Below are 26,700 nucleotides of genomic sequence, written 5' to 3'. Positions count from 1 at the left end.
TACAGGGTGCCTTTGACTATACCCACCTCCCTTTAAATAACCAAATCACACTCCTGTCGTTATTTGTCCTTCAAAGGAAGATATTTCTATTATGTAATGTCCACAAAGAAACTGTACTGTGTTGCAAGGGCGCAGTATGAGGTATGGTGGACTTCTTACTGCAGTGAACGCTTTTTCTTTGCAAATGAGATTTTGCAATATTGCATTAAATGTGTGCTTTTCACACTCTTTCCTACACTCCCTACTTCACTGAACTCCAGTTAGTGAAGGAGAGAATTTGACACAGTGCTTTAAGAATGGCTGGTAAATATTATTCTAATAAATGTGGAAGTTGTACCTCCCAAAGTCAGAAAACCTGTCCTTCCACAAGCTAGGACAGAGAATGACAGCAACCCAAAACACGTGGGACTGAACGAGCATTCTGTCTTTAAAAGAACACTATGCAATGTCCAGCTGATTAGTCAGGCTAAATACTCATACTTTTAAGATAATGCCCCAAATTCTGAAAGGTATATATATCCCATGACAGTGAACAACAAATTACCAAATTTTCAAATCTCTATTTAAGATATAGGAGAAGCTGTATTAAGCATGATGCTCTATTTGTAGCTAATCAGCTATGACACCAGCTATAATATAAAAATTATGCTTTCCTAGGCATGTGTATTATTACAAGGACCTCTACAATGGTAAAATATAAGAAAACACCAACTGGGATTTTGCTCATTCTCTTTTCAAAAATATAATTATCTGCCTTTCCACAAACCATTGTAATATTTCATCTGCTTCACTGATTGTTACACACCCCGTTTTCCCCAAACTATCTAATATAAACAGCAATCTACCTTGCCAGCAATATGCCTTGCCACCTCCAATTTACAAAAAATGGAAAAACAACTTTCATTATTGTGTTCATTTTACAAAGCACAGCATAAAAACAAGGCCTTTTATACAAATATAGTGCACATTTGCCTTCTCATTTACCCTTGAACCTTTGGAATCACAGTGAGTATGAATCAACTCATACCATGAAGTTGGACCAGTAACAGTAACCTAATTTTGGTTCTACTAATATAAGTAGTAAGTTGGTAGAAAATTAGATATACCTCAGCACTAGCATAATAGGAGAAAATTCCTTAAGGCTATATGAACCAAGTCAGTCTGTCCTTGCCTGGGGTTATCTAGAGAAGATTCAAATAGCATGTCTGACTTTTTTTCAGCTGGTTCATCTGAAAAYATAACAACACCAACATTTTTTAAAAAATGGCTTTGTTGAACTTGAATTACAGAGGAAGAACACTATTTCTGCTTTTCTAATCAAGGTTAGAACTCTATTTAATGCCATTCCAAGCAGATGGCATTCCACAGCAGTCTGTACAGTGTTCTCAAGTGACACAGAACCTTCCCCAAGCAACATACTGAAAAACAGGACAGCTATCTTTGCCTTTTTCTGAGGAACTGAACAGCAGTCCCAGCACCTCCTCTGAATTCTTTAGGCACTGAAGTCTTTTGGCACAAAAACATTCATAGCAGAAGTTTAAACAGCAGCATAAGATATAGCCAAAAGTGTGTCTGGAGTGTAAAGCACTATGCTTGAAATATAGTATTTCTTGTTTACAAAATAGTTTTAAAGATTTGAAACAGAATATACAAAAAAAAAGTAATCTGGAGCATTTAATTTTCATTTCTTATTTCTATTAAACAGAATTTTTCATTTTTAGATTTGTTTATATACTTCTACTTACATTTCTTTTTCTACCTACTGGGTTTGTTTGTCTTAAGATAGTGTCTGTGAGACATTTTAAAAGAACAAAAGAACATGAATTGATGCATGGGAAGAAAAGAGGGAGACTAGGAAAGACAGAAAGTTGTTCTGTAGTCTCGACTCTTTATATTGCTGGATCTATCACAATGATGTCTCTTTTCCCTTTCACATGAACTAACAGCTGAAAGATACAGGCTCCTGTTCAGAAAAAGGATTCAAGAGGGCTATGCCAACGAGATTTAAGTACTTGCTTTGACAAGCTAGTACCATTGTGATAAAACAAAGTTATCAGAAACTCAGGAATATATTGTTTAATACCAGTTTTGCTATTGCTACAGGCAAAACATGCAATCTTCTTTTGGATTTCTATGCTCACAGTTAGAGGCTCTCTCAAGAAAACACTACAAAATAATGTCATATTTAACTTCAGGTGTGTATTAATAAACAAGCCTTACATTACAATGAAAACTGACAATACAATTTCAGCTCCTAGCTGAAGTCTTCTGTTTACCAATACCATTAATATGTTTTAAATTACAAAATAAGAAAAAGCCTCAAAATTCAGTCCTTCGCTGGAACTTCCTTGTTTATATACTGACTTTTTCTTTAGTATTTTTTTGAAAAAACAGATGTTGAATGACAGTCAATATCAGACAATAACAGCTATAATATTAACGATGCTTTAGAGCACTAGACTCATATGAGTTTTTCTTTGTAATTAATCACTCAAGTTACTGTATCTTGTTTAAAAATCTCCATAACAGTCCTTTGATGTTACTATTACTTAGGGCAACAAAAAAAACCCTCATGATTTCCACTGTCAGTTTTGCTTCAACAAAACCCAGCATGTATGAACTTGTGTATGAGCTGGTGGTTCAGATCAGTCAGTAAATCCTGAACCTCAATGCCTCCAGCCTTCAATTCAGTTTAACTTGTCTACTACAAAGAATAAAAAATTTATCTTGTTACTCCTACATAATAGAAGTGTTTGATTTATACAGGGGTGTAAGTTTTAGAGACAACTTATCTCAAGGGCTCAAAAGTCTTGATGCGTAGGTTCTTTAAAAATTACATTACGGTTTTTAACTATTCTCTCAACTTGAAACTGGATTTTTGCTCCAGATTTCAGTTTGCCTTAACGCACGATGTTGAAAACTGCAGAGACTCAGAAGCCAGTTTTCAAAATGATCAGATATCCTTGACTTAGAGGTGCCAAGGTCTGTCAGAGAAACAGGAAGTATGGCAAGAGGAGGAAACAGCAGCAGATACCCAGTTTGAAACCTCTCCTATATGTCCAACAGAGCTATAAACCTTCCAGCCCTGCTTTGCAGCTTTGAATTCAGTCCAATGTGATAGAGATACTCAATTGTCACCTGAGCTGCTTCAGCAGGCTCAGCCCTTGTTTAAGTAAACAAATATCCACATTAACAAAAGCCCCCACACAGGCGAGTAATCAGCTAAGTGCTGGATAATCAGTGCGGCATGGCAATTACGCTCTCTGCCATACACTTTGCATCCTACTGAAACGGCAGCAGAGTGAAAGCTTGCAATACATGTGCTCATATTGCAATTTTCTGTGGAAAGAGAGCTACTCTTTCCAGACTCCTTTGCAGGTTGAGTAAAAAATTACATTAAAAAAAACTGTTCTTGAGGAACCAGGAATGTAAAGCCAATACACTGATTACTACTTTTTATATAACATTCCAGAGAGTTCCTGCGATCATGGGCCTAGCACTTTCAAGTCAAGTTTTATATAATCAGCCCTTTCCAGAACTGCCTGATGGAAAAATGCATAGAGATAGCATATCCCATTTGTGGTTCCTCTGCAATTGCCCTTCCATTACTCTCAAGACGTGAATCACTTTAGCAAACACTGAACCAACTAGTGGAACATACTGTGGACCTAAGGCTTCCAGCGCTTCTACGACACCCTGCTCTTAGAATATAGCTTCTACCTTGGCACACTCAGATCTTCAGCAGACACTAACTTATTCAGCTACATAACACATGGAAAGTTTCTGGTAAAATGACCTCTGACCTTACACTTTGCTGCCTAAATTCAGTATATCATTTATTTCTTGCCATGTTTATTTGATGGCAGTAGCAGGTCTCCAATTAATACAGAACTACAGAGTCACTAGTAAGAACGTGGTACCACACAAATTTTAGCTTGTATTCTTTCTCAGCTTTTACACTATTATTTATTGACTACAATACCATACACACACTCTAATTACCTGGAAATTGCAACAGTTGAGAACTGCAGGAGTAAAGCAGCTTTGATGTTTATTCATGGAGAGTTAACTCAAAATGCTAACAAACTTTACAACTGACCACTTTGCATGACTGCTAGGATTTGAAAATTATTGCATGTATTAAGTATCAGACAGCATAAAATTCACCATCTATCATAAATATGCAGGTAATCTGCATAATGCTACCTACCCACACACCAGTCTCATAGTTTCAACTGCCCAGCACAAAATCCTATATCAAGTGATGATGGCAAGACATCATTAACATCATTAACTTTTCCAAAAAGTAAATGCTTTAACCCCATCACATAATTAATCACCCAAGGCCTTCATCTGGTTCCTAGCGAACAAGCTTTCAAAATTATTTCAGAACTGTTTAGCAYAGTAAATTACCATCTTGCTGGCACACAGGCCTTTATGCTGTAGATAGACATTGTATCTCATCATGGAAAAAAAGAAAAAGAGATAAGCATGGATAAATACATTTCAAGGTTGCCAAAATAAAAGAGCCAAAAGACCGCAACCTGACGTCGATAATTACAGCAATTTCAAAATGTCTTTGCTCATTTAGAAGGAAAGGGATGGTAAAATTTCAGAAATTTTTGGATAACCTGGACCCTCAGACCTGTAGACTCCAGATAAGTAACAAATCTCATTATCTTCCTCGAACTATTCAAGAAAGAAAACAGTATCAGCACAGAGAGAAAACCAATATAGTTAGTGAATAAGATATTTACAGTGTTAATATATCTGCTATGAAACAGCAAATTCCTCTGTCTTACGATCAACAAAATCTCTACGGTTATATTTTTATACCCTAGAACTATAAGTCAATGTGTAAATAATAGGATTGCTAAGACTAAAGTAAAAATAAAACACAATAGATGATTGCAATGAGTTTCTTTTCTCAGTATTCAGGATTAGTAATTATAGTAGCTTTAAATAGCATGGAAAAATCTAGTTATAAAAGCAGAGGATACATGAACTAACTAGACATCTATCTCTTACTCATCCTTTCACTGCAAAACATTAAAATTTTTAGTGCCAAATTTATTTATAGGTAAGAATGTAAATGAAAAACTTTTCTGACACATTTACTTACATTTTCTTTTAATCTTTTAAGTTCCAGCCTTGGGCTAAGAATGGGGTATGTTCACATGATTACAGGTAATTGAGATAGCAAGTGTTAAGAAATTAATGCCCTGAACTGGAAGTTATTACCTTATGGATCAGATGTATTAATAAATCAGACAAGACTCAGTCTACCGGAGTATGAAGTAAAATGGATTTCAGCTAACCAACCAGGAAGCTTTTTAGGCAAGTCTGTTTTACTTCACATTTGCAGTGGACTAAGACCATGAATGCAGCAGGTTACCATAAGTACTAACTTGACTGCTTAAGGAGTTACCCTACCAACTAATATTAAGTACAACGAAACTTCTCAAAGGGGAAGACAGAAAAACTGAAAAAATATTCAAAAGAAAAAAAAAACATGGATGGAAAAAGGCAGAAGGAAATAGGTGAGAATAATCAGAAAGAAGGCAAGGCGGCATACTGTCATGATAGAAAGAAGTAACAACACAGTCCACACGACACCAGGTTTTGTCACTGGAGCTATCCTAGCCACATCCTCTCCTGGAGATAAAGCTTGTACTAGCATCAGGAGTTCTTCTGCCACATAATAACACAAATACTTTAAGTGCCTTAAGCTATACGTAGGAAAGAACTTCTTGCAGTAATAAAAGCCTTTTGCACGTTAAACATATATACACAGTTTTGCTGGCAGTTACCTTCGTTAGGGATGCGTAATGACTTTAACTAATGCTGACATGCCAGCAAAACTTTATAACATAATTCTGGCCAACAGGAAATAATCCTGCCACCCAAAAATGTTAAAAGATTGCAGTGTTACCTGCTTAACAATATACTTTAAAAAAATGAATAGGAAAATTCTCTACTAAAGAGCAAGACTTCAGCCATGTGAGAGCAGAAGGCACAAAGTGCTATAACATTAGTGGATCCTATAACTGTTTAATGGAAAAATTCCAAGAAAACTTCTGAAAGCTGTAATTTGCAAAAGGGTTATAGGATGATATTTATGGTATTTAATTCTCAACCTAACATGTTGCATTAATTGTATTTCCTTTACTGGAACATTCAGGATTCATCTCACACTGTAAATATTTGAAAAGTAATAAAATATAAAGCTTAGTAAATGTTCCCCACTTGTTCTCTCACTCTCTCTCCCTCCCCCCATTCCATTCTCCCATGCTACTGCTCTTCCTATGTCAACTCCCCTCGAGCAGAGGCTGGGCTGTCCATGTTTCTGTATTATATTTCAGAAAGGTGTTCAACAAAAGCATATTTAGCAACATACAAGTCATTCAGGAACTGAACAAGTCGTTCAGGCTGTCATTCAGGAACACATGAACTGGAATTTTCTTTTTAACACTTTTTCAAGCCAACAAACAAATCTCTACCATCACCAACAAAATAAAAGAAAAATATCTAAGCTGTAATAAAATTAGCACCCTCAACATTTCAAAAGGTACAAAAGTTATCGCATTACACATATTTGTCTGTGTCACTTTCCGATCCAAACAGCAAGCTGAGCAATCCCCACAGGAACAAAATACAGAGTAGCTGAATCTATTGATTGTAACAAAAAATGATGTTTGACACACCTTATCTGGACACACCATGGTGAAATGAAGTTAGAGATTGCTTATGTTTATTTCAGCATGCTCACCATGGCAACTGAAATCATGGTATATTTAGGTTTAGAAGATTTTTATTTTTTTCCATCTTGGATCTGTTTTCTTGAAACCACAATTAAACAAAGATATGCACACATCACTCAACCGAAAGAACAAAACCACAGTTTCATAGCACATACCTATGATGGCCGATATGTCTTGCTCTTTTAATATGCCCAATTCCTTTACATCCTGCTGTGGGACACCCTCCATGCTCTAAAGCTTCCACTAATTCCAAGGGACCTGCATGTCAGGGGAAATTACATATGAAATTAAAAAAGATACCAACATTTTAAAAGTTATATAAATACGCAGATATACCAGAGCATCATATTAAACATGAAGAAGAAATAAGTAAACAAAACCTAATTTAAAAGTACTTAAAAAATGCATTCCGCAAAGGCATGATGCAGATTAATACAACCTAATCCCCTGGAGAAATACAACTATTCTGAGTGAACCTACACAGGAAAGCTATGTCTATATAGAGAATGTGTATCTTAGAGGAACTGTATTACTTAGAATTTCTCTCATATTAACTGATCTGTAGCTGGAACCAGGTTGTTTTGCAAGAGCATAGACCTGCTGTGCCTGAAAACAGGGTTCTGTTTTTAATTGGTATTGACCTTCTGTGTTCTTAGCTTGAATTTTCCAATAAACAAGAGGTTGAAAATAATATTAATAAGAACAAGCCATCAGGAGATTTTTGACATTTTTACTCCTCTAAATTTATGTGTCTATCTAATTTTCATCAGCTGATAACAATGACCACTGTAGAGACATTAGGCACGTAACTGCCAAAATTAGATTCGACACTCAAGCAAACACAATCCATTGCTTCACAGGAAGTGAGAGACAGTGTATGAAATTGAAAAGCACATCTCCTGCACATCTGCACATGCACAGGGTCTCTAGTCCTGGTTTTACTTGAAAAGTACATAAACTTGCATCTCCCCATACACATAATAATATTGACATAAAAAGATATATACAAATAAATTTTGCTAGATGAAAGATACATTCTTGCTCAAAGGTGGGTAATGAAAGCTGGAGAATTACTACATGTTCTTAAGATATTCCAAAAGCCTTTTTAAACAGATGTTCCACCTATGCTAATGCTACAACACAACGACTACACTAAAGTCTACAGACTTCTACAGGCTTTAAAATGCTGTAATGGACTAGAGAACTGGTAACTTTTCTATCTTTAATACAAAATCTGTGCCTAGAATATAACAAGTTAACGGACTCAGAGGAAGAAGGAATTTAACACAGCCACTTTTGTGGAAGTCTTGCCTCACCAACCTAGCACAGTTCTCTGAAGGGGTTGACCAGTATGTGGAAGATCAAAATCCCTGGGTTGTAATAGATAGTTCCCTGAAAACATTACTCAGTGATCAGTAACAGTTAGAAAAGCAAATAAAATGTTAGGAGTTACAGTGTAAGTGACCAGAGAACAAAAGAGAATGTCATTATTCCACTTTCTGTGTCCATAAATCTCTTAAGTACTCCTTGCATCTCTGGTCGCTGTATCTCAATATAGCATAACTGGAAAATGTTTGTCCTTGTTGACCTTCTCTCTATCCAGATATGAAATAACTTCCTTACAAGGAATGACTAAGTAAGGTAGGACACTTTAATCTAGAAACAGAGTAGTTTAACATGAAATATCTGGAAAAACAGGAAGGTTCAAACAAACAAGCTACCACAAGTAGCTTGTACATTGTTTTGTCAATAATGAGACGTAGCATTGTATTATATTTCTGTGATCCCAGTTTACTGGCAGATCAACTTACAACTGGATGCACTTGGGATCCTGTGCAAATTTGTGAAATCAAACAACAGTGTTCTTATTTGAAAGTTCATTTTATTGCTCACTGTAAGACTGAAAAATACATCTGTTGACTGTTCAACACTAGTATCGTAATTCCTCCATTCCCACTTGCACATCCAAATTACAAAGTACCTCTGCTTTCACAAGGATCTTACTGAGGTACTTTGGCCTATCAAGCCAAACAGCCTGCAGATATAGAAAGAAATGGATACAGTGACTTCATTACCAAAATATTCCTTCATACAATCACGTATTCCTTCACACAGTCTTCACCAGCAAGAAAAAAAGAAGCCTTTCATATAATTTAGAAATATTCAAGGCAAGATTAAATTTAGCTTAAAGTAGGGAAAAAGATTTTTCATCTTTTTTTTTTAAAGAGATCAGTATTAAATCAAAATTTTCCCATTTGCTCATTTCCATTTATAATGCTATGTACCCACACTATGAACAACATAGAAAAAAAAAGTCTGATAAATAGTCACACTTGTGCAAACCCTTAAATGAGTAGCACAACTTCCCTCCAATTCTGTAAAAAAGAGCTAAAACTTTTGGTAAAGAATCATTTAAAAATAAAAAGAAAATAAATGTAATTGGAAGGCATGTGCTAGAAGCAAAATAACCTAGTCCACAGATGCTCTAGTTTTGCAAAAACTAGCTCACTACAAATGTTATCTCTTTACTTAACAAATTCAAACAAGCCTTCTAAAAATGTAATTTTAAAGACACTATACTGGCTTGAACTGGCTGTCCATCTTTAAGCACCAAAGCTGCTGTTAATGTCCCTGAGAAATGGCATTAAAATCAACACTAATACCTGGCTCTTAATTCCCTGTTCTCAAAAAGGTCGTAATCCATCACAACCACTTCACTACATCTTACAATAAAATACTATGAATACATAAATATTGGAAACATAAGAACATTATGATGAATGCTGTAGATAAATACTACTAACACTGTGCAGTTTACACAAAGCATTGGTATTAAAGACAGGGATCTGGACCACATCATTAAAAAGACTGTTTTATTGACTGAAGAAAAAAATTGCAAAGTATTTTCTTCCTTCTTTCTGATATCCTTTCAGAAGACATCAAATGACCTTTAACTTCCTTGTAAACAATATTAATATTTTTACAGTATTCTATATTCTGTCAGGTATACTATATTCTACAGTAATTATACAAAGCCATACTGTTGGAAGAATATAGTATTCAGTAATAAACCAATTTTAATAGAATTCCTGCACTGAATAATTCTTTTTCTATTTAGAAAATGGTCACTTTCTCTCATGTCATGTTGTCAATTTTCCTTTTTCTAGCTAAACCAGTATCACAATATCACTTCCACCTGTGTTCCCAGGCACTTTCTGAAAGAGATGAACAGTGGTTCCTATGCCATCACCTAGAGGAGCTGACACACTGTGCGTGATGAACACCCATAGTTTTTTTCTTTTAACACCTCCAACAAATGAAGTTATACATTTTACACTCACACCTATGTTAAAATAATTTTTTTTTTCAATCATAGAAGATAGAAATATCAGAACCTTAATTCAGTTTTTAGCCTTATGATACCATTTTTAGTTATGTCATCATATACTACTTTTTCCCACTGGACTCTTCCCTCGTTCGGTACACAGAATGCACATCTTAACTTAAGACACAGGTATTCAGCATTCTGTTTCCTCCTCATTATTCACTCTGTGCTTTGGCACTTACAGTACCCTATTCAGACTCTGCTTTGAAGGCAGAATGATTAAATTCCAAATGGGCAGTCATCACTGTACTATTGGAGCACTCAGAAAACTAATGAATATACACTGATCACATTCTTGAGAAGAAACACTTTTTTCTTGTCATTTTATAGATGCTGAACTGAGGTACAGAGACTTTCAGGTAACCCATTCACACTTTTTGTATGTGCCTTATCTGAGTTATTTTATATTTAATTTTTCAGAGTATTTAGCATTACTCAGAATTTTGTACTTTCTAAGCACAACTCCTTCTGACCACAGTCACAGCTGTGAATACTCAGTACTTGTGCAAACCATACCTTAGAGTCTCAAGCCCTAAAATAAACCTCAAACCAGCACTCAATTAAAAAAATCACTTGTTCAAAGTTTGGCTAAAGTGATTTCACTAACATTATCTAGAAGCACAGCAGCACAGACAGGGATATCTTGACCGTGAAATAGTCTCTTCTCCCTGCAATCTCAGGTCTCATTTATGACAGACCTCCCACTTCAACGAATAAAACAAATCCCCAGAGACAGCAAGCTGATAAAGACAATACTAGTATTGGTACACTGGCTTCTATTAGATTTATCTTCAACATGGGCAGCATTAACTCCTCTTTGCTCAACTGAAGAGGAAAAGGAACTTAGCTGCTTCCAAGGATTTGACGCTAGCTGAAAGGAGTGTCTTCCCGGTGCAGTCTGGGCTCCTTTGCGCTAAAAAAAGCACACTAACCTTCAAGAATGCGGACAGAAGATACTCCTCGCGATACTTAGCCCTATTGAAATTTCACAGGAGTTTCATCATTGGCTTCAACAAGGCCAGGATTTCACAGAACAGATCTTTATCATCACCTCAGGTTTATATACATACAGACAAACATTGTATTTCAATTACAGTGGGGTCAATAAATCTATCTACTAAAAAGTGATTAACTGGTGAATTTCAAATTATGTAGACCTTGTGCTAAATGTCATGTTTACATTATCTTGCATATACTAATTGCTACTTTTCCTTGGACAGCACTATCAGGGAAAAAAAAAACTAAACAAAGTACATATGCCTTTTAACATCATTACATTATAATATGATTTCTCTTACTAAGTGGGGGCTGAAGAAGGTGTCCAGTTTTTGCACACCAGCCTGCAGGATGGATATCAGGACTATCTACATCAGTCCAATAATCATAAATACTATCCCAGCCATCAAAATGGACCTAAAATTAAAAAAAGAGAATAATGCATTTTAGCTCAGAAAAATTCTCTATAAAATCATTTTCCCTGAGTAATCTCTAGAAATTATAGACTCTAATGCCATCTCCTTCAGAGAAGTCACTTTAAGAAAACTATGGATGTTACACAGAAAATACATACAAATTAGATTCTGGGCCCAGGCACACTCTCATCGAAGTCAAAACTTAAGTGTCATCTTGTTCTTTAATGTGTCTTACATCGTAAGGCTGAAATCCCAGGAATAAAGCAGGACAACTTCAGTGTTCACATATTAACAGTAACCCTTAAATTAAGCATGAAATTCTGCTTTTCTTCCTCTCAAAGAAACTTAAGCATTTTAGAATCTCCTGTTTAAACAGGATTTAACAGTAGCGTAATAGTAAGCAAAGGCCTAAAAAATAGCATTTATCCAAAAAACAAAAAAAAACCCCAACACATTAGTAACAATCTTACTAAAATCAGGATAAGGATAATAGGGGATAAGGAGTTGCAACTGAAGAGAAAATGAACTACATAACTTCACAGAAAGCAACCAGTTTGTGCTATGCATCTTTTTTTTCAGGCCAAGGCTGAAGATCTTCAGCTTTTACTCAATCTCTGTGCTTGTAAATAGCTAAGATCTTTCAGGCGTGCATGTATAAATGTACACACACACACATATACAAACAGAGCTCTTTCAACATACACTATAAAGTCAATTAAACTACTACCCAAAAAGCCACAAATCATGTAATTTTAATAAATTAGACTGGAGTGTTTTCTTGACATGGCCAACTTAATGTTTAGGTAGAAAATGTGTAGGTGTGAAGTTATTACTTCAGATCACTCCCTACCACTGGCTAATTCAGATTCAAAATGAAATGTCAGCCGCATTTGCTGCTTGAAATATCAGGTACACTAATAAACCTTTACAAACTGCAAACATAAATATCCTTCATATCCATTTAACTGGATACCTGGAACATACCCGCCTTCTAACAGTTAAGGGCTTCAAAGAGTAAACTTCAAAGAGTATTTGTAAAATAAAACAAAAATAATTCAAGTGAATGACTTCTGGAAGACTGCAATTTCTTAAAAATACATTATCTGAAATTAATCTAATCTAAAGTCCAGAATTAATATAAACTTCAGAATTGCAGAAGTCACTGACAAGGTACAAAAAATGTTTTTGTATCTCCCTTGGGTTTTTGTAGTGGAAATCATAGTGACAGATTCTATTCCATTAATCCAATCCCAAAATTTTATGGGCCCTAATACAAAAATCACTGGAGCTCTCTGACACTTGGTGTTAAATCATCACATTTTTCAATCAAATAGACAGCTGTTTTATTTCAACTATTCCCAAAACAATTTCCCAACATATTCGACTCTCTGCTCTCTAACGACCTACATCAGCACATGTTACAGACTAAGAGAATAGAGGGACCCCTTCCAAAGAATTATATGGATATTAATCAGTGAAAAGGATGAGCATAAGCTTAGCAGAGCACAGCAATGTGACTCATTTCTTCCTGTGCTTAGGCTTGGAAAACTTAATTCTGCAACTATAGGATTTTGTTTTTAAAAAGTACTCATCAGGCACTCACACAAGACAGTTCAAAAAACCAGAAAAACTTACTTTTATTCTGTGGTCATCTGTATCTACAATAGTTGCTACTCTGATAAATACTGGATTTCTCTTGTCAACCACTTCAAGTTTCATACTTTTCTGAAAGCCATGGGAAGGTTTCTAGAAGAGAAGAATAAGAACAACTAAGTGAAACAAAAGAAAACCTAATCCCCCCAATTGTATAGTATATAAATTCCATACAAAATTTCCTGCCTTCACTTTCTCAGAGCTGCCCTCCTTCCCCAACAAATCAAAACAAAAAGATAAGTAAAACCACTGTTATTAAACTAGAGAAATAAGTAACTAGTTTGGGATTCCAGCTTCAAGCCTTTCATGCAAGTAAGTAAAGCAGGCTCTTTATTTTAAAACAGTTGTTTTTTTTCTAAATCCTCTAGAAAAGTTTTTCTGGGGATTTTTGTCTTTTGCTGACAGTGTCAATGCAGTACTGAATGAAGCATTAAGTACCAGCAGCYTGAAATCTATATGAAATTGTTAATAGGAAATGCATTAGTGTTCTTAGTGTGTGTTTTCTCATTCTGGATTATACACCCTTTTTCAGTCTCCTACTGAAAACATAACTAATTCACAATATAACAGCATTTTATAGAACTGTCATATAGCCTTAATATTCATTTAGAACAACAAGGATCTAATATCTGTTTTGTAATACTGTTTTGCCAAAAAGACGGCTATGTTAGGAGAATCACTTTTTATCTTTGCTATATACAGCTWTAAAATCAAAGGCAAAATTTCATTTCATTTCAAAGGAACATACATGTAATAAAAGTGATCTTTCTGATTTTAGACTTCTAAGAAAATAACCTTTCTGTCCCTCTAAGACTTTGTATCGTAATGTTCCAGAACACCAATGCCTTCTCCTCAGCTGCCTTGTAAGAGCTCTTAATTTCTCTCACAATAAAATATAAGATACTGCGACTCTTTCAGGAATACTTCACCCAAAAGTCCAACACAATGCATTAGCATTTTATTCCAGTTAAATTTGTTACATTATCTAATTAGCATTATTATGGTTACAACTATATTAGTAAAGAAAGTAGCTAAGGGACGGTTCCCTGGCTGTGAAACCAAATGGCAGAGCACAGCTGGCCCCCGTACAGTTAAGCTCTTCTACCCCTCCCCTCTCAAAACCAGATGGCCTTGTTAAAGCTACCTTTTGGGAATGGTCCCAGGATCATACTAATCCCTAAACTGCACCCAGTCATGGTCTGTTAGAATGGTTTCTGGAACAGTTTCGATGAGCCATGCCAGCTAGCACTCCGCCAGTTTCACAGCACCAATGCCTGTGTCACGTCCCCATTTGGTCTCCCAGCACAGACACAGCCAGCCAGGCTTTGCTGCATGGAAGAGCCTGTGGGTCAGCTGGTGAGGTATCCCCACCCCTGCGCCCTGCGGGGTAGGAATCCCCCGAACAGCACAGGGAGAAATTAAAACATGGATGCTCTCAGAGAAAAACAGAAGATTTGTTTCTAGCTATCTAGTTTTCTAGTTCAAGGTCACAACCCTCCACTGTTTTGCCAAGGACTATACACCTCTCATATACCCAAATGCCTTCCTAGTCCTTGCTTTGAGTATTCTAGCTGAGAACATAACACTGAGACATGTTCTTAAATAGGAAGCATTTTGGAACTGTAAACTCTAGGTCAATAATAAAGTTCAGTGAGTTACTGACCCTGGATTGCAACAAGCACCATATTTCTGCTTTCGCTAATCCAGCTCTTAGCAAAGTGCTATTTAGAATGAGTAACCCTAATCTAAAAAGCTCACACAAACCAACTTAGAACGCTCTACAGCAAGGGACTCAGAGCTACTGCTGTCTGGTGCTGGCTTCTACCAGCGACACTTTCGGTGTTATTGATCGATCCACTTTCCTAGCTGAAATCCTAAGAGCTCACTGTCAGAAAAGTCTCTGAAAGAAACTAGCAGGTAGGAAATTAACAGAAGAGGATTGTTCCTCACCCAGCTCACAGTTCAGCTGGGGAGCTGTCTCGGGGTGCTATCCACATACCCTGTTCAGAAGCTCACAGAAGAAGTAGTCTGCTAAAGGGTATTAAACACAAACCCTCTCTTGGATACTGCCAGAGGCAATGGACTACATGGACAACCAGCCAGACCATCTACAGTCATTTTCACATTCTCACAGCWTTTGTGGCACCATTTAAAAAGCAGGGATAGAAATACTTATGTTTAAGGTAAGTTACCGTGACTCAGCAGCTACCTCATTATTTCTAATAACTAGGCAATAATTTCCCAGAGCAATTACATTAATTAGTAATATTTCATAGCATTTAATTCCATTTATAACAATTAAAATAATAATAGTAATTTATAATAATAATATTCTAATTTCTAACAGTGAACTGCAGACGCATAAAAATAAACCACCTATTATGCAACTATTTAACTGAATACATTTGGAATCATAAGAAAACTGTATACGCATTCTCTTATTAAACTAATTAATCACATGCACTTAAACACCATGAGAAAAATATAAGCACTTTCTCACCACTTTAAAAGCTCTTGCAGGTGCAGGTAAGGAACTGGTTTCTTCCAAATATTTCTCCCAAGAAAAATGTTTAGCATGTGGGTAATCTGGCACAAAAGAAATATTAGTAAAATTAAACAATGTGATAAAAATAATAAAAAGTAATAAATAATTCACAATATGACTTACGCTTTTATAATACTGTACTGATTTGTGCTTCAGATTTATAAAATAATTACAAGATATGCTATTTTAAATTCTCTGGCATATCCACCATGTAAGTTAAAAAAAATACAATAATCTTCTCATATACAATACGGAGTAGCAAGCAGAAAAAAAAAAGCCATGACTGCTTTGGATTTGAGAATGTAAGTAATGTGGACTTGCAAAATCTGTCCACTTCATTCAAGAAATTCATTCAAGTGTTATAACTCCAATCCTCTATTTTATAGACAGTAATTTAGTGGCAAACACAATCTAATCAATGATAAGTTTGTACCACCTTAAAGCACACCTGACTATCTGCTAATATTTTAGTGAATTCATTTTAACCAAATTTCTAAAAATAGTCTGGACATTTATAATAATTTACACACACCATCAAAGAAAGTGCTGCCATTCTCAGAAAATGAATTCACCAGTGTCATGCATACAAACATCTTATGCAAGAAACACAACGACAGCTTCGCTTTTGAAGAGTAGACAGTGCCTGTGATTTATAATTTAGAATTGAATGACAACAATTCTTATAGCTATCAAAAGGGATTTTGCTGAATAACAGGCTGTAATTAACTTGCTGACAGATAGACTGCACATGTGCTCTATAAGTCAATGGCCTCAAGATGTTTCATGACTTCCCAAGATTGCTGGGCACTAGAATTTCTGTCAAAGTTGCTTTCAAYCCATTTAAATTTTCCATGTTGTCAAGGCATTAGACAGCAGTTTCTGCAACAGTTCCAGAGCTTACAGTCTTCACCCTAAATCTTCACTTTCATCATTAAGCTGTTGACCAGTTTGGTCAAACTGTAGAGTTGACCAACTTGGCTTTTATCTATTTCAGATATCTACAGCTTTAATAGGAATGTGTAGCTGTGATATTGATAACAGGGCAGGGACTACACAGCAGAGTCCATTTTTCCTTATGACATGACATGGAGGGGCTTTCAATACAGTCCTCGCATGCCTCAGCTAAAATGCAGACCCAGATTTACTTTTAAATAAAGCTGAAGCTCTCAAAATGAAATCATATTATTGGCACTTAAAAATGCAACAAGAAGTACTTTTCTCATTTAAAATCCTGGAAATAATAAAGTAGTAGGGAAGGGAAGAAAGCAAGCTTGTACCTTCTGAGCAATGGCAGACTTCACAAACCATTTCCCTTTACATCTCCCTATAAACATCTTAATGGAGCCCTACACAGTCATACAGACAGAGTAGTATTTTATGCTAATAAACAAAACTGACTTATTTTCAGTTATTTCTGTTAGTGGTGCATAACTGCAAACAGGCCACAGGAGATTACACACCTCTGCTTCTTTATGCAGGAGCATTGCTCAGACTCCCTCATTGCCCCATCCAGTGAAGATGCAGACTCTTCCAATTTAGTGGTGGCCTCCCCGCATGGGCCAGTCTTTCTTTTCTAAACATCTCCTCATCCAATACAAGTCAAAGCTATCCCTAAATCACCATGCAGACTGAACTGTTGTTATGTAAAACAAACCTCAGCAGCTTTCCTTATGTTCTTTCTCAAGTAAGTCAAGGGTTTTTCTTAGATGCTAACCAAACTGACTGGTTGCATATGTACTTCAAAACTATCTAGAAAGTCAAGTGGAAATTCCTTTTTAATTTATTATTGTTTCCTGGTGAAATTCCTATCTTTACCTAAGAAGTTATTTTGGTGAACATACTATTTTTAAACCACTAGCCAAGTCTTCATGATGAATAATATGTATCAGTCTTTGCAGTAAACAGATTCTTTGTGGAATACAAATGTCTCTTACACACAGAGTTGAAGAATGGATTGTTTCCTTTGAAAGTCTTCACTGCTGTCAGCATGAAAACACTGATGAAGACTTTGAATATGAATTTCAGTCCCATATAACTTTGATCAGTCAATGCTTTTTTTTTCTCTTCATAAAACAATAGTTTTACATTTTTTTCCTTTCAAAAGGCATTTTGCTTTACTATTGCATGCCCCGCTGTATCAAAATTGTCTATTTCTTATGTGTGTGTGCCTGTCTTCCAAGCTCCAATTGTGCTTATGCAACTAAATTATTTCAACTAGATATGGAAAATGACAAGAAAATGAACGCAAATAAAACAGCTATTTATAGTTTCAAAAGTATTTTAAGGTAGCATAAGCCTGCATTTCTAAGAGAAACAGTTGTGCTTCCCAACCATTTGTTCCTGCTCACTGTGATAGAAGTATTTGTGTGGTCATGCAGTGATTCAGTCAGGAAACTTATTTGGCTAAAAATTAATTCAGGAAAAAAAAAAGCACACACAAAAACTTTGGCATCAGTGTCCACTTATATCATCTCAAACCTTATGTAAACCATATCCATCCTCTGGGGAACAAAATATTGTAAACTTCAGCACACAAATGTTCTGATCTGAAGGACAAACAATTACTAAGGCAATACTATGACAGCCAGCCTGATCACCATCAGGTGGCATAGGTACTATACAACATTCCCAAGTTTTCTCACTAGCCTCTCACCTGGTTCTATTGTTCTTTTAAAAGTAATTTACTTATGTCTGAAAGTTCTACGAGCAATAAAGGCCCAACAGTTATAAAGTCAGGCAAGAGATACTTTCATATAGCTATGTTCTATACTATTTCCACGTAACTGTCTTCCTTTTCCCTCGCCACGGAGAGCATTCAGTTAATCCAGTTACACACAACACTCCTGAAAAAATGGTGGTATTCTTACAATTAGTACAGTCTCATTTTTCTGTATCATCTCTCTCTCATTTTGATTCCCTCCCTTCCTAAGCGCCTTTACAAATTTGATTCCTTGATCACATAAGGCAATCTTCTCATTTACCCATTATCTTGCATATTTTGTTCACAGGAAGGTGTTTTTCTTATGCAACAGCTTCACAAGCCTGGAATTTATTCTATCAGCATTTTCATGATGTAAGTCCTAGAATACATGGATATATTCGGTCCAAAATACAGACTTTTTCAGATTTCAAGGGGTATCTTTCATCAGTAGATGTCTCGTTACTAAAGCAACATACCTGTGCACACTTAAAATCTAATGCCTATTGTACCTCTAATTTCACTGTATTAAGTCTTGAAAACAATCTAGTACTCTCCAAATACCAAATCTTAATTATAGAAAGAAAAATTCAGGAAGGGTAACATAAAGCTCATTGTTAAGTTTTAGTCAGTGCTGCTAGCTGGCTACAATTTCCTTAATTCTTTCAGATGTGTAGTATGGTACAAACCTGGTGGGGTGATGAGAGTTCTTTTATGCTCTTTACACCATCCAACAGGATGAATATGTGGGCTAGCTGCCTCACACCTGGTGGAGGAAGAAAAAAAGGGACTGAAAATGCACTTCTTCAGGCATCCTGCTTTTCTTAAAAAAAAAAAAACACAAAATATTTAACAAACTGCAAAATAACCTATGACATCTTCATCTTAGACATAAACTGTAAATGTAATCTGAACATTTGAGCACATTTAACAGAGACTTATTACCACCTGAACAAGCATAAAGCTTTTTTACAATTTCACTAGAAGATCAATAAATCAAGTCTATTAAGTCAGTAATAGATAGATCTCCACTGAGAAGCTCTAATGCTGGACCTGAAAAAATCAGATTTAGAAATTCTTAGTAGAAACATGTCAACTGGTCATAAAAACACAATAATCTGACCAAGGAGAGCTGGGGTTTTGCAATGCCAAGACCCACATTTGGAACTGAAAGTTTAAAGACCTAGATTAGTGATCTGAGTTGCACCTAGAGGCAGATTAGAAATTCATGCAATACACTCTCAATAACAAGCAAAAATTCAAAACCAGATTCTGAGAGGTTTGAATGGAGTTGTAGATATGTTACCACAACCCCAGCAGCACATAATCAAAGCACAAATCAGAGTGAAATAGTCACTGTACCCCATGAAAAGGAACAAAATGGCATTTTAGGCCCCAAACTGCCTGCAAGAGTCCAGGACTAACTAGTGATCCAGGAGTGTAAACTGCCCTATAAAGACGGATTGAACTCTCTCAATGCATGGGAGTAACAACTTCCTGCAGTATTTTCTGAGTCATGTGCATCAAATTTCGCACTAAATACTGTTGCCTATGGTATGCAACAAGAACCACAGAAGACTAAAGGACGCTGGGTGAGCTGAAGTTGGCATGTGCTGGCATCTGTCTGAAATAAGAAGAGATCACTTTCTCTAAGCTCAGTGGTTTAGTTATGTTCTGCTTAGAAGAAAGCAGCACTGGATGCTAGCTATCAAGTTCTGTTAGCAGCGCACAAAAAAATCCCAAATACAGCAAAAATGTAGTTGGTATAAAAACATATGAGGGAAAAACTGTTTAAACATTCAGAAAATGCAAAAAGTAAGACCGCTCTACAGAAAAAGGGAAAAGCACTCAGGTTCCATCATGACACATGCACTATTCCTGTGTCTTCATTGATACTTAATGATTGTAAGGAGCCTGGTGCTTACTCATTCCAAGGCCGCACTGAGGCCAACAAACCACACAGGGAGGAAGTCAATCTTAATCAATGTCATGATGCTTTGATGTGGCTAAAAGACCACAGCACATCACATGACACCTATCGATACATAAGGCATATAACCATATCCTATTGGTTGGGTCACCTGGGAAGGATCCATGGACTCTGGTCTCTACTCTGATTATATACTTTATATTCAATAATCATTGAACAAATTACTGAAACACTCACTGTCATCCAGTTTCTATTTAATCCTGCTCTGAAGCCAATGTCTAAACCATTAGACTGAAGATGTATACATATTTTCTCCCCTTTTCTCCAGTCCAGGAGTTGCTAACATAAAATACCTGAACAGCAGGTCTGCTCACCCTGATAGTTATAACAGAATCAGTATCTGTATCTATCTGGAAAGTAGTAGCATGCTTGCCAGAGGTTCATATGCCATTAGCTCCCTTAATTAGCAGTATTATTTTATATTTTAAAAACATCACAGGTTGATAATCTGTAATATCTAGGAGAGGACAAAGAATTGTGCATGAGAGAAAAACAACAAGGTGAAAGCAAATTAGCAGGCATTCTGATGTCTTAATGCTCAAATCAAACCTTGAACACAAAAATGATTTTAAGAATTGCAAAAGGAACATAGCACATAAAAGACTGTAAAATGAATCCTGGGCTGCTATCACATTGCAGTTTTGAACCTGTGCTACATAAAGGAAAAATAAAGAAGCACTTCATACACAGAATTCATAAAAWAATACTGAACTTTAAAAATATCTGAGAATCAATTTTATACAACATCTGAAATTCAGTATAGACATATTTAAACAACAAAAATGCAAGCTGGGTGTCTCAGAACCGTTGTCTCACAGCAAGCACTTTTCCAGCCTTGTACTTAAAAGGAGTCAAACACTAATGCTGAAAAATATTAGCCAGTCTAGTGCAATTATTTTGTGGCTTTATATATTAGGAACAGCTGTGCCAGTGTTTCTTTTTAATAATACCAAACAGATCGATTTCTGAGGGACAAAGCCTACCCTTGATAGACTCTCTAAGGGCTGTGACAATAGCTAAGGATCCARCTCACAATAGGGATATCATCCTTTTGTTCTACTGCAATATATAAAAATATATTGTACGTATCTTTTATTTATACAGTATCACACCAGGTACTTTCTAAACCCCTGAAATTACCATTAATAAAAGGAACCAAAAGGACTTCTGAGATAATTTTACATTGTTAAAACTCAGCATTCTGACTCCTAGAACAGCTTTGCCCCAAATATATCAGAGAAAAGGTGAATGCTTCATGCTCCCTCCTTCCTTTTCCTTTCTCTTTACAGCAACTGTGAATAGAAGCTGAAGAGCAAGGGGGGCAGCAGACTGTATAGGCATTTCTCTTCTCTATCCATCTCAAAATTAGACTTTTACATGAGAGGGTTTTACATGGACGAAGTACCCTTCCTCACTGGAAGGATGTCCTCTTACTTTCTGAAATGTTTTGGAGTAAAGTCCACAAATCATTTTCAAAAGACTCGCAAGTTACATTTGGGAACAAGACTCAAGCCCATGAGTCAGCATGTTGTTAACCAGTATTCTGCTTGCATAACAAGGGAGAAGTGAAAAATGCTTGTCAGGACAAACCTAATGCTTGTCAGGACAAACCACTTGAGTGTATTTCTTTTGTTTTGCTTTTTGAAGCACATAATTTGAACATATATTTTTATAAAATTCTGAACAGTAAATGCCCTGCACACACTTCTGTTCTTGAAGGAAAGAGTCAAGAAGAAACAGGTGATCCAAGTCTGTCACAATCAAAGATGCACTACTGGAAGATGCTCAGACATTACAGTACTGAGCTATACATGCAACATGCAGCAATGAATGCTACATGGAACAGCACTGCAAAATAACACTGTAAAACACCTCTAACATTTTGATGAACTTTAAAAGAAATCCCCGGTCATTACAGACGGGTTCATAAGAAGCCTCTGCACCATGGGGCCCTCATGAAAAAAATGGCCCTGTTCCAGCAAAACCAGGTGAGATAGTCAATCTTTACCTACTGATTTGTACAGCCTTTGAGCTTCTAACAGTCCATTTAACAATAAAAAGTAGAGACCAGTATAAATCATGCACAATTTAAACTAAAACTATCATGCTTTAGTTTGTGTTCTTTCATGGACAATTATATCTAGTTTTGAGGAACAACTATAATCTGTTAGACTAAGCCTAAAACTTGTAAGCTGGAATGTTAAAGCCTAGTCTTACCTYTCACAATCAGTTTGCATTGTTCCACAGCTCTGAATTTTACTTACTCCAAAATAGAACAGAGATTAACCAGTTCACACACTTCAGAAAATATGATGAATAATGAATTCTGAAGATGCTTACAGGCCAAGAAAGGTTATTCACTAGGAGCTTCATCAGGAGCTGAAGAATTTTGCATCTACAAATCTGCTTACCTCTAGCATACAGTGGAGCAACACTACATTTTGTAAAGTAGTGGAGTTGTGACACAGACACTCTCAACTTAAAGAGCAAGACTGTAAAAGTCACACGATTTATTTCACTTACAAACCACTCTATCCGTCATGTGAGAGCACTYCAGACACAAAAAGACATCTGTTATCCATACTGGAAACTGAGGCTAAACCAAGAAGCTTAAATGGAGCGAAAAACAGCAAAGAGACAGTTGAACCCATAACAGTACCACACAGAGGGACAGATGAAAATCCAGCTCTGCTAAGTTAAGGACAGCTTAACAACAGCTTAGAAAAGCTATCAAAGCAGAAAAGAACGACGTGAGGTAAAGGCCAGGATGAAGTTCCACTGTTCACAGCTTTCCACAATGAAAAAAGCTGAGGGCAGCTGGAACTGTGACTCCCCTGGGGTGTGCACCACCCTACAGGAAAGGAACACATGTGCCATTAAACAATTCTTAACTCATGGCCGGAGAGCATGTTCAACTGAGAGAGTCAGCTAGGAAAGAAGAATTAATAATTTTTCTGTTGCTCAGTTTCAGCTGCCTGTTAATTTTCCCCCCAAATCTCTGTTTCATATATATAGCTCATTAATTAAATTCAGATTATCAGGAGARACAGATGAGAATGCTAGTTGTTAAAAGAATGAATATTCAATTCTTTTAGAAAAATGTTTCCCCAACTAGGTCTCCCTCTGAAGATTTGAACAGAATTTTGATTTAGTAACCAGGATTTTTTTCCAAACAAGCTAAATGTGTTATACTCATTTTATGTTTTAAAATAATTTCTAATTTCTCCCTCTTGAGGAAACAATTTATTTTGATATTCCTGATTATCACTTTATTAAATGTTGATACAATCTGTAATGAAAATGTTATCTATCAAAAAACACATGCATTATACAAGTAAATAATACTTATGCCCTCAGGAATGCTACTTGTACAACTTACTGATTGTGAGTACATGTAAGTCTATCTAGTTGTGCACAAAAAAAGAAGAAAAAAAGAAAGAAAAAGAAGAAAAATACAGAAATCATCCTACAGCCCCATCTAGTGCATGAGTGAGAATACTTCATCATTACTAAGTATAAAGCTGGTAATTCCCTAGGTCAGGACTTCCTAAAAATCATGATGCAYGAGGTCATGGTATGTGTCCACAGCTGATCTACCAAACCGCATTACCGTACTTTCTATTTGAAGTCTGATGGTAAGACAGGTGCACAGCAGTTTTCAAGAAATTTTAGAGGTTTAGAGTCACACGTTGGTCCATTATCTGTTTAGCCTAGTTAAAACTAGCACGTGCTATGATTCATGCTTCTTTTAGATTGTTTTATCTTCTTTTTTGGTATAATGTAGCCCCTTCAAAAAGACCATTCCTTTTCAAAGAGAGAGTGGAGCAAAGTTAATTATCTCAAAAAAGAAACAAGCAGTGCACAACTTGTAAAGACTTTGGCATTAGCAAAGTAACAGATGATAGTGGAGAGGAGAGTTGACCTCTTATTTACACTTACACCAACATGCAGTCTGTTCCAAAACTCATACAGGAAAGAAATGATTCAGATAATCAGAAGCTGATTTGTCTTCACAAGGAGCTTCAGAAACCATTTTTCTATGCAAGGTAGACATTACAGAATGCTGAGTGAAGCATGGGATATTGTATTTTCTCCCACTCCTGGTAAGCTGGTCCCAAAAGCTGACTGTAGCACATTTTCCGCAGGTGAAGTTCAGATCAAGCAGTGGATTAGGGCACAGCCTTCTGACCTGGTGAGTTTGGGATAACAGGCAGCAGACTGGGCTGCAGCATGCTCAGCACTGCCACCACTCAACTGTTCCTGACGGCCAGTGACAGCAAGGTAGCAAAGCTTCGCCTGAGTGTGTTTGAGTTTTGCCACAAAAAATTAGGAAGCTCAGGCAAAGTCTGTGTCTTAAACAGGCCTGCATCTAAACAAAACAGATTTAAGAGAAAGTAAAATTGAAAGCCAGCTTGGACCTACAGTTAATTCATAGTGTAGACATACCCAAAGAATTTGTAGTATTAATCTTTGTCTATCTCAACATATGATAAGTGAGACTGCTCATTCAAAAAACATTCTAAAGTCACATTCTCAAATGTTATTGCTGATTTCCAGATTTAGTCCAATTTTAAGCACATTTGGAAACTCCACTCAGAGGGAATATCTGTGGTTCTCAAAGAAGCATTAATTGTTCCATCAAAAATGATGGGACAGAGGGAAAGGACCAGAAGGCTTGTAGAGTACAGCCCAAAATTCTCCTTCCCAAACAAAAGTCTTAAATTTGGCAATTTTGTTCACTTTTCTTCCCCCTAAAAGCCATTGCCAATGGAAAATTTAATGGGATTTATAATACACTGAACCTATCATCACTATACGTTAAAGATCTCTAGTAATGACTAATTCTAGCTAGGGTACTTATTTTCAACCATTAATGTATCTTCTAATGCTCAGGGAAGTCAGGAAATATACCTTTAGGTTGAAAGCATGAAGTTTAAAAAAGCTTAGGTGATGGTAATTTATTCCTGCCGCTTCAAATTCAGTAAAATTAGTCCACTGTCTTTCAGTCATTCACATACTGGAAAGACAACAAAAAAAGTTCAATCTACCCAACTTGGCTAAATCACAAAAGGTATATAAAGGAAGGTATTTGTTTGAAAATAAACAACTACATACACTAAATATATCACTTTTCTTTATTGAATTCATCATAATCCGGAGAGTGACACTCACTCACAGGTGCAGGGAAAATGGAAGGCCAACCACTCTGTGCAATCCCAACAGAACTTTTCAGTCTTAGTTTCAGACAGCAACTGGTAGGTGTAAAACTTATGCACCCAAGGTATTTTCAGGGCCCTACAAGCCTGGTATCTAAAATTTAAAAAGTAAGTGGGATGCCTCCGGGACAAGAGTATATTCAGGCTCTCTTTTGGTAGGACATTTCACTACTATTTTTGTTTCCTATTCTTTTCTCCCACTTTCTTTCCTTCCTCCTCTATTCAATTCTGTTCTCAATTATGACAATATAGAGAGGTAGGCCACATGACTCAGAATTTAATTTTCATACACAGTATTTCTAGCAGCATCTTCTTTTTCCTTCCGAAAAGGTATTTTTAGAATTCACTATGAGAACAAAGCTTCAGCTTGGCTTCAATATATGCACAGCTCCAGTGATTTTTCAAAGACCTAAATATTTTTCACTTCAATTTTCCCTTATCTTTTAGAAAGGTGTTATTTTGCTTATTTTACATATGAAATTCAGAAATCCTGTTTCAGAATAATATGAGAGTAAAAATGTAAAGCCTGATTATGTACTTATAGACTGCTTTTCCCTCCTCTGAAAAGACTGGTGGGCAGAATTCCTGTTGACATGGGCATATTAACATAGCTGAAATTCAGCATATGGCTGCTATACACAGTGCAATGTTTTGCAGAGGTACGGTACCTCTGAACAAACTAACTACAGGTTGTATCACATGGCATTCATTTGCATGAAAAGACTTGCATAAATGCTGTTTTCATTATTAACTAAAAGCATAGCTGTTATTTAAGTTAGTATTTAAATATCAGGAAATTCAGAATATCTTTTAACAGTTTCCAGTCTTGCTGATCTGTAGAGGAAACAAGCTCTGTATTAATAATTTCATCACGGAAATAATCACTAATCCTTCTAGTCTTTGTTTTGTATGACCTATCACCTTGTTACTCAAATCTCAACCTCACTGAAATGCCTGCTCACCACTGTTTCAATAATTTATTTTTCCTACAGCTTATTTGTCATAAGGCCCTTACAATTATTATCTCCAGAGATGGACTC

The 26,700-nt window shown here is 36.2% G+C and overlaps 1 protein-coding gene across 7 annotated transcripts in view; it reads right to left on the bottom strand.

Moving 5' to 3' along the window:
• Positions 1-26,700, bottom strand: part of L3MBTL3 (L3MBTL3, histone methyl-lysine binding protein) — a 90,644-nt gene that overhangs the window by 21,003 nt on the left and 42,941 nt on the right. For all 7 annotated transcript variants that reach the window (XM_026070013.1, XM_026070012.1, XM_026070014.1 and 4 more), the window contains 5 exons: positions 19,144-19,220; positions 15,712-15,797; positions 13,194-13,304; positions 11,445-11,559; positions 6,917-7,019 (listed from right to left, as the gene is read on the bottom strand). In XM_026070013.1, the coding sequence (XP_025925798.1) occupies positions 6,917-7,019; positions 11,445-11,559; positions 13,194-13,304; positions 15,712-15,797; positions 19,144-19,220 (492 nt within the window). The remainder of the gene's footprint in view (positions 1-6,916; positions 7,020-11,444; positions 11,560-13,193; positions 13,305-15,711; positions 15,798-19,143; positions 19,221-26,700) is intronic.

This window comes from Apteryx rowi, unplaced genomic scaffold, assembly GCF_003343035.1.
Source record: "Apteryx rowi isolate R43461 unplaced genomic scaffold, aptRow1 scaffold_301, whole genome shotgun sequence".
NCBI lineage: Eukaryota > Metazoa > Chordata > Aves > Apterygiformes > Apterygidae > Apteryx > Apteryx rowi.
This window is presented reverse-complemented; position numbering and strand designations above follow the sequence as displayed.